This window comes from Dasypus novemcinctus, chromosome 23, assembly GCF_030445035.2.
Source record: "Dasypus novemcinctus isolate mDasNov1 chromosome 23, mDasNov1.1.hap2, whole genome shotgun sequence".
In the NCBI taxonomy this organism is placed as follows: domain Eukaryota; kingdom Metazoa; phylum Chordata; class Mammalia; order Cingulata; family Dasypodidae; genus Dasypus; species Dasypus novemcinctus.
The window spans coordinates 25,093,634-25,103,263 of record NC_080695.1 but is presented as its reverse complement, the minus strand read 5'-3'; the positions used below and the strand labels follow the sequence as shown (position 1 = coordinate 25,103,263).

The 9,630-nt window shown below is 38.7% G+C and overlaps 1 protein-coding gene across 1 annotated transcript in view; it reads left to right on the top strand.

Moving 5' to 3' along the window:
* The first annotated feature begins 221 nt into the window (after positions 1–221).
* Positions 222–9,630, top strand: part of CRCP (CGRP receptor component) — a 35,131-nt gene continuing 25,722 nt past the window's right edge. The window contains exons 1-2 of the mRNA XM_004483580.4: positions 222–340; positions 9,547–9,583. Of these exons, the coding sequence (XP_004483637.1) occupies positions 333–340; positions 9,547–9,583 (45 nt within the window). The 5' untranslated portion in view covers positions 222–332. The remainder of the gene's footprint in view (positions 341–9,546; positions 9,584–9,630) is intronic.

Sequence of the window (9,630 nt, the reverse complement as noted above, 5' to 3'; positions counted from 1 at the left end):
ATTTAGATTATTTCCAAACCCAAAACAAAACAAAACAAAACAAAACAATCACTACACATGAAATCTGTTTTTCAGGGAATCTGATAATTCCCTTTGGACAAATTCCCAGAAAGGCCCAAGATCATGGACTGTTCCTCTAGTTAAGGTTCTTCGTATTTTTTACCGAGAAGAGGCGTGCCGGGTGGCGGGCGGGACTCAGAGAGAGCCTCCAAGATCCCGGCGTGCACCGCGGCGATCCCGGCGGGCACCGCGTCGCGTGGAGGCGCCACCCCAGAGGGCTTGGCGTGTGGTGGCCGCGGTGCGGCGTCTTGCGGTGACGAGGCGGGAACGACATGGAAGTGTAAGCCGCCCGGGGCGTGTTCCCGCTGTTAGGCAGGGGGCCCAGCTCGGGCACGTTAGACCGCTGGGTGCCGGGAGGCGTGAGAATGGAACGACCCTCGGGCCGGCGACCGCGCAGTCTAGAAAGGCCTGTGGGGTCCACATGGGCGGGGAAGAAAGGGACTGCAGCTTGCGGCTCTGAACTTTTCTTCCCCACCTCCGTACCTAGGACCAGTGGTCCTGGCTGCCTAATTCGTGCCTCCCACGCAGTCTCTGACCCGCGTTTTCCAGGTCACACTGCGGAGCCCGACCCAGTACCTGAACGGGGACTTAGGAATAAAGCCATGGGTCACCCAGGAGGGGAGGCGGTTAAGTGCTGGGTTAGAGCTTAGGGACAGATGGCCCCCACTCGGGAAACCCAACTCGAACGAGTTGCTCTCTTGAGTTTGGTGAGGGGCAGGTAGCCCTTTGAAGGAAGGGGCCAGTATTCTGCGGATCAGAAAGGAGTGCGTGAGCCAAGACCGGGACCAAAGATACAGCACTGTGGGGCCTGGGAGGAGTACCAGCTGTTCTAACCATTTAGCTGCACATTGTCCTTTCCCTGTTTGCTCAATCACGTGCAAATGGAAGGTGGTGGTTTTTCTCATCATTTACTCTGCATATGCAATTTGACGTGTTTGACATTAACTTGTAGGCATGCCTATATTTCGCAGTTTCCTTTATGTTCTTTCACCTTTGTGTTTAATGGTTATATGTGTAAGTTTTTCAAATTTACTTGACCTTAACACAGTTATGGTTTTATAACTGAAAATAAAAGCTTCATGAAAACAGCATTTGCCTTTACTGTATGCTGTACATTTTGATATTGACTTCTGTTTTATTAAAAGAATACTTAGTTGTATATTTGTTACCAGAATTAAATACCATAGAAGTGTACAACTCAAAGAGTGAATCCTAATGTAAACTATAGACTAAAATTAATTGTATAGTTATAGTAATATTTTATAGTGTTTCATCAGTTGTAGCAAAGGTACCACACTAATGCAAAATGTTAATAAGGAAAACTGTGTCTCTGTGTGTGAGGGGGTGTAAGGTAACTCTACTTTCTGCATAATTTCTCTGTAAACCTTATAACTGCTCTAATAAAAAATATGAGGAAAAAAAAGAATGTTGACCTTACCTACCTAATTGGTTTTGTAACCCATTAATGGGTGTTTTTCAACACTTTGTATATATTATTTTGGTCCAAGCTATCATCATCAGTTTCCACCTATTTACTAGAGAATTTCCTGTCAGCATATAAACCTACGTTTATTTACTCACCTTAAAATTTTTTTCCTTGTCTCTTCTTATTGCTCTGCTGCTCCATTTGTTTCCCATTATAATAAAACTTCTTAAAAGTGTTGCTTATCACTTTATTCTCTAAAGTATTCCGTTGGGGTTTTATCTTCATCAGCCCACTTAAATGGCTCTTGTCATGATTACCTGAGCCATCCAAGCTTTGTTAAATCCAAAGGTCTGTGTTCTGGCTTCAACTTTCTTGATCTTTCAGCAGGAATTGATAAAGTTGTCTATTCCTTCCTTCTAGAAACTGATGATTAGCATTGTGACATTCTCTCCTGGACTTCTTCCTATATCAAGGGCTACTTCTCAGTATCCTTTCCTTCACTTCTCTCCCCCCTTGTTGGCTTATAAATACTGAGGTATCTCAGGGTTCAATCCTGGGAACCCGTCTCTCCACAATCTCTTTTGGTCATTTACCTATCTCTGCTGATGATTCCCCAACTTATATTTCTATCCCTGCTTTCTCTTCTGAATTCTAGACTCCAGTTCTTCACTACTTATTTGACATCTGCATTTGGATGTTGAAAAAGAACTCGTACTTAACATTTCCAAAACGAAACAATTGATGCTTTCTTTTCCAGCCCAACTTGTTTGTATTTCATTATGACCATTGTCTACCCAGGTGCTTGTATAAAATCTAGTCCTTCTTGTCCTCCACTGTCCCTCATTGCTACATGAAATCCATCAGCTATCCTTTTACCTCTACTTGAGAATATATTCTGAATGGAGTTAGTTTTCACTGTCTCCACTGCTAACTTTGTAGTCTCTGGACTGGGTTAAGAAATAGCCTTTGGCTTCCACTCTTTTTTTTTTTAAAGGGACCACGGCCACGGATTGAACCCGGGACCTGGTATATAGGAAGCTGGTGCTCAACCACTGAGCCACATTGGCTTCCCTGAGTAGGTTTTTTCATTTATTTGCTTGCTTGTTTTTGTTTTAAGGAGGCACTGGAAGCCAAACCTGGGAATTCCCATGTGGGAGTTCTCAAACTCTTAAGCCACGTTGGCTTCCTGATATATTCTTCCTGCCCTATTATTTGATAGCTCAGCTTACGTGTATCTTTTCATAATTGCATTTCCTCTTCAGTCAATCCAGAATAAGCCCTCCTTTTTGACTTTCTAGCACCTTGTTGTATTTTTCCTTAAATAATTAACTAGTTATAATAATACATTTATGTTTACTTATTTAGTGCCTTGTTTCCCTCACAAAAGTATGAACTCCATTGTTCACCTAGTGCTTTGCACTACTTCAGGCCCACAGCCATTCAGCAAATACTTGTTGAATGAAGTAATAACAGTAGTTCATTAGTTTAATATGTAAAACTTAATTAACTAGCTTCTACAGATTTTCAGATTTTCCTGAGTGAAATGGTTTGAATTGGGGGGGGGGCGGATATTCCTTTAACAACCCGTTCACTTCTCCCAAGGAGTTCGTGACTTACTGGGAGTAGTCAAGAATTTTGCAGCTAGCAGTTAATGGAAAAATGAGGTTTTCCAAGGGAAGCTGTATGGTTTGGGAGTAGAAGGACCCCTGAAGCAGAAAGGCATGGAGGCCTGATTTCTAGTTTCTGCCCAGTTTGACATCTGGCAGTCTAGTCATTAGGAGCCTCAGCAGAATAATGAGTCTCTTAAGAGAACAAGTACTATACCTCTGTCAGGCTCTCCCAGGACTGGGAATGGGGAGACACGAAGAGAAAAATTCCCTAAGCTTTTACTACCTTTTTTTCCTTCAATTGTTGAGTACCTGAAGAATGAATAATACATATAAATATACATTAGAAACTTTTAAAAAGCTGGGAGATATTTGTTTTATTTGATTGAATGACAATTTTTAAAAAAACAGCTTTTTGACTATTGGCAAATGTTTTTCCTTAGGTAAAAGGATACAAAATATAGCAAAATTAAGTATTTGAATATATAAGGTAATTGTTATCTGGCTAACTTTATCTAAGATTTGGGGTGATTTATAGGTCTGGAAACTTTGTATTTACTCTCTTATTCTTGATCTTAATATACATAGGAAAATGGACTCTTTTTTTTAATCTTCTGTATCATCCTTTTCAGTAGTGTCAGGATTTCCTTCTTTTTACAGCTGGAAATTCTGAGGTTTAAAGAGGTAATAGATCCTCTAACCATTCAGTAACAACTGGAAAGAGAAAACTTGTTTTTTGCCTCCCAAGAGAGTGCTACATATTAAATTTTTCATTGATTTCAGAGACTGTCCAATTCTTTATTCCAGAAATTAGTTGTTCAGAGCAAGACTTGAATTGATGATAATATAGGAGGTCAGCAATTCTGTTTGTCATTGCATTGGCAAGAGTTAACTCTGTGGCAGTTGGTAGGCACTGTGTGTGCGTGTGTGTATGTGTGCGTGTTTTCTAAGGAAAGTCTGTCAATAGATCATTTTGTTCTGTTTATTCAGAATTTGGTTTTCCAAAGTAGTTGTTTACTTCCATTAAATTGACTCAGCAAGTTAAACAAATCTTATAGGTTAAATTTCAAATAACAAGTCAACGTTAGTCAACTAATTTAGTACTCAAGGAAATTAAGTGACTGTTATATAGATTGTCTTTAAAATTCACTTGGAATATTTGCTTTAAACACCCGTAAATAAAGTAGATCCTGTTCTATTTAAGTCCTGCAAGAGAATGTGAAGTTTTTTGTAAGTGGAAAGTTTCTAGAAGTATTTTGCTTGTTAAAAGTATTATATAATTCCAAAATGTTAGCTGTAGAGGAGGCAATTCTTGCTTTTTAGGGACTAACACCTCGTATAATTCTCAGAAGTGACAATTGATAAGTCTTAGTACATCTACAATACATTGGGAAAATTGCTATAAGTTACAGTTAATGTCTTTTTCAATATTCTTTATTTCAGTTTTACGTTTCCATTTTCTTTAACTTTATAGCTTGAAGAACTGCGAAACTATGGAACAGTTGCACAAGTAGCAAGAATACCTATATACCTTTTACCTAGAGTTGCCATTTGTTAACATTTTAATATATTTTGCCATATCTCTGCCTCTCTGCGCGCGCATATACACTCTTTACATACACTCTTAACCATTTGAGAGTTAGATGTAGACTTCGTGCCACTTCACCACTTTTAAAAAGTGGACATTCCTCCTATGTAACTACAATACTATTATCACACACATAAATATCACTGATAAAACTATTATTAAAATACAGTCTGTATTGAAATTTCTCCAGTTGTCCCAATAATGTCCTTTCAGCTGGGTTTCTTTTTTTCTGATCCAGGATCTAGTCAAAGATCACACATTATGTTTAGTTGCCTTGTTTCTTAATATCCTTTACTCTGGAAACAGTTTCCTAGCCTCTTTTTTGTGACATTGGCATTCTGACACTGACATTGACAGTTTTGAAGAATCAGGCTAGATATTTTGAGCATCTCTCAGTTTGGATTTGTCTGATTATACCATCATGGTTAGATTCAAATTAACTTTTTTTGCCAGGATTGTGGTAAGGACATTGTCTTTCTTAGTGTATCACGTTAGGGGGCATATGATGTCAGAATGAACCATTATTGCTGATATTAAATTTGATAACTTGATTGAGTTGATTTCTGTCCTGTTCTCCTAAAACCTGTTATTTAGCGGTAGTGATGTTAACTTCTTATGGACCAAAATGGCCTTTGAAAAAATTTGGCAATATGTTTAGGGCTTCATGACAGTAGACCTGCACTCAGTAACATTTTATTGAATAAAGGAAGGCCTAGCATATATTGGTATTCACTTAGTAAGTATTCAGCTGCGTTAAAAAAAAGTCTTCCTATCAAAAGAAAAACAATGACTAAATCAGTTTTTGCCAACCAGCCTGTAAGTTGTAGTTTTTAAAGCATCCATTATCCTGGTACCATCACAAAGATTTGTTGAAATACACTTGAAAGGGTTTTCTCCCTTCTTTGTATATTGATTCTATAAAAGGCAAATGATATTTTCTGGATTCTTGCTTTAATAGTATTTACTTGGGCAGTTGGTGCTAACTTGGAAGGGCCAAAGACAGGTTTCCCAAGACTTGGAATATTCTGCATGATGGAGGAGGGGCCATGTTTTGGAAATGAAGTTTTAGCAGTGGTGCCTGAAAAACAAAAATAACATTTGCATTTTTTTCCCTAGCCTGTTCCATGAAGGGATGTCTTAGTTGCCTTGTATTTTAGGGAGTACAGGGAGTTGTAACTCAGTTTCAAGCGAAGATAGGAGGAAGCTTGTGGACTGGTTTCCTGATTAAGTAGGCAAAGATGACATGTGGCTGTCGATTTTATTTGAAATGAATGATATCACATACACTAATTATGTATCATCCTTCCTGTGTTAGATTCTTTTGGAATCTCATTACATTCTTTGTGACCTGAGTGCAGTTGTGGCCATTTGAGCAATGCATCACTTTTGTGAAATCCTAATGATTTGTTGAATCATTAGTAGCATTCAGTAAGCTTCATGTGCTGATTTGATCATAGTGCTGACATCACTGTGTTAACCATAACCACCTGCTAGTTTTGCTTTATTTATTGACTGGGGAAATCACCCTTCTATTTAGCCCATGTTTTTGAAAAATTGTTGCATTGTTTTCATCATATAGCCCCACTCCTGATTTAAGAACCTACAGTGGTCCCTGTTGTACATTTTGCAGGTTCAAACTCTATCTGAATTTTCAGGGTTCTGTGTTAATATCTAATGCACTCTCATTTTCACAACTCCATAGTTATTTTCCATTTGAATTATGTTTCTTACCATGTGGCCTCTAGGAGATAACTTATTGTTGAGCCTCAGTTTCATTATCTATAAACTAGGAACCATAAAAATAGCTTCTATATCACAAGGTTGTTGTGTTTTTTTAAAAGATTTATTTTTTATTTATTTCTCTCCCCCCCCCCCCCCGTTGTCTGCTCTCTGTGTCCATTCGCTGTGTGTTCTTCTGTATCTGCTTGTATTCTTGTCAGCAGCACCGGGAATCTGTGTCTCTTTTTGTTGCATCATGCTGCTCCGACAGCTCTCCATGTGTGCAGCACCACTCCCGAGCAGGCTGCGTTTTTTTCGCATGGGGCGGCTCTCCTTACGGGGCACACTCCTTGCACGTGGGGCTCTCCTTTGCGGGGACTCCCCTGCATGGCAGGGCACTCCTTGCACATACCAGCACTGCATGTGGGCAAGCTCACCACATGGGTCAGGAGACCTTTGGTTTGAAACCGTGGACCTCCCATGTGGTAGGTGAATGCTCTATCTGTTGAGCCAAATCTGCTTCCCTCACAAGCTTTTTAGTAAGAATTAAGTGAGAAAATAAATTTTAATAGTCTTAAAAAGTTAAATTTGGTGGGTCTGGGGTGGGGGTAGGGAGTATGTTAGAGTTCCCTGTATGGGGTTTGTATTTGTAACTTTCCTATAAGTTTGAAATTATTGCAAAATAAAAAGTAAAAAACAAAAAAAATCTCCAGCCCTATAAATCAATCGTCAATAAATACCCTTCATTTATAGGAGACCTTACCAAGTACCAGGAACTGTGGTAAACTTTTGAAAGTTTGTTGTCTCCTTTCATCCTCATAACAGGCCTATAAAGTAGGAAGAGGTTGTGGTGTGGTAGCATAGGTAGTAATAGTAATAATTAATGGTATTTATTGAGTGCTTACCACATTCCAGGTACTTTACCTGTTTTTAATTTTTTTTTTCTTTTTTTTGGTCTAATTTTATTTTTAGAGAAGCTTTATATTACATAAATGTTACATTGAAAATAAAGGTAATTCCCATATACTTCACCTCCTCCCACATTTTTCCCTGTCAATATCTTTCATTATACAATTGAGGAACACTTATTGGAAGCGTTGCTACTAACCATGGTCTATAGTTTACATTATGGTTTATACTTAGCACTGCACAATTTTAAAGGTTTTCTCAAAATGTATAATGGTCTGTATCCATCCTTGCAACCTCATGTAGAACATTCCAGTGTCCCCAAAATGCCCCGTGTTATACCTATTCTTCCCTCTTCCTCCCCTCTGAACCTCTGGTGACCACTGCCTTTAAATCAATGGTTAATGTTTTAACTTAATTTTCTAATTGATCTTATGAGTTTAGTTCTATAATTACCATTATTTTTGTAATGAATTTTATATTTAGAGAAGTTTTAGATTTATATTTACAGAAAAAGTACACTGAAAGTATAGGGAATTCCCACTACCCTCATACCCATACACATAATTTCCTCTATCTTTAATGTCTTACATTAGTATAGTACATTTGTTAAAATTGATGAACCAGTATTGGAGCATTGCTACTACCCAAAGTCTGTAGTTTAAATTATGGTTTACACTTTGTGCTGTACGGTTTTGTAGGCCTTTACAAATGTGTAATGTCATTAGTCCATCATTGTAGTGTCATACAGAGCAAGTTCACTGCCCTAAATATACCCTGTGTTCCACTTATTCATTCCTTCCCCTCCCTTGAGAGACTTCAGGATAGAGAGGTTAAGTAATTTGCCCAAGTTCACACAGTTAATGTATGATGGTTTAGAATGCAGACAGTGTAGCTCCAGAGCCTATACTCTTAAATCTTCTATGCTACAGTTCTAGGTACTGGTTTATTCCCCTTTTATTATTTTAGGTGGCGAAGCTTAGGATGCTGAATAACTCACCCAAACTCGTACACCTTATAAGTGGCAGAGCTGGAATATGAACCCAGATCAGTCTGAGTTTAAACTATGTTCTTCCATAATTTCATTCTAACTGGATTTGAATCCTAGCTCAGACATGTACTGCCTGTGGGCAGTTGGGCCATTGAACGCCATTCTCTTTATTATTGTTTTGTCATCTTTAAAATGGTGATAATCATGAAATTATTGTTACTATAAGTTAACACAATAAAAAAGAAACCATTTCTTCAAAAAATCCCTCTGAAATAGCTTAGCATTTTGTTCTTAATTCACACTACATTGTCTCTAGAATGCTCAAAACAATATTTTTGATATGATAGTGCAGAATGGATCCACTAAAATTTAATGCAAGTAACATTGCTGTGTTCGTACTTGAAGAATGACGTTTTGCCTTATCAATTATGACACAGGAGTACCAGACTTTTGGCCACCTGCTTGACACATGAACTCTTAACTGTTCCCTTTGGAGTTTTGTGGATTATCTGGCAGGATTCCTGGTGTTGCTGTAATTCCCAGTGGTGACGTCAAGTGTTAAGGAGCCCATTTCTATTGATTTAGAAGGAGGACTTGGCTGCTCAAGATTGCAGTAGCTGGTGGGAAACTGATGGTGTTGGGTAGAGGACATGGGTAGGGGTGTGTTTTAGTTTGCCAGAGGGCTGCTGATGCAAAGTATCAGAAATGTGTTGGCTTTAAAAAAGAGATTTATTTGGGGTAAAAGTTTACAATTCCAAGACCATGGAAAAGTCCATATCAGGGTACCATAAAAGGTGCTTTTTCATCAAAGTCAGCTTTGTTGATGTTGTCCAGGCACGTGGCAAAGCAAGATGGTTGCTCATTTCTGACAAGGTCACACTTTCCCTTCAGGCTCACTGTATCCTCTTGAGCTGCTCTGTGGACCCAACCTCTTTGAGCCTCTCGGGGGCTTCTGTTTTCCTGCAGTCCTCTCTCTCACATTGCAGAATCAAATATGCCAGCTCCCTTTTCCTCTTGTCTGTCTCTGTTTTAATCACCTATCTGGTGATGGATGCCATCATAGTAAAAAAAGAAGTGTTCTGAAATTGTCCACAGCCAGAGGACTTAGGAAATTTCTCAGTTTTAGGTGGCAGTCCTCAAATTCCTGAACTGGACTATTTGATCTTGACAGAGGAATCATTTTATAGATTTTTAACTACCACAGAAGAATGTGAACCCAAACCAATGTTAACTTGTTTTTCTTTTGCAGGAAGGATGCCAGTTCTGCTCTGCTTAGTAACTACGAGGTAAATAGCTTTGACATGTATTTTCCTCTCTGGTAGTTTGCCCTTTG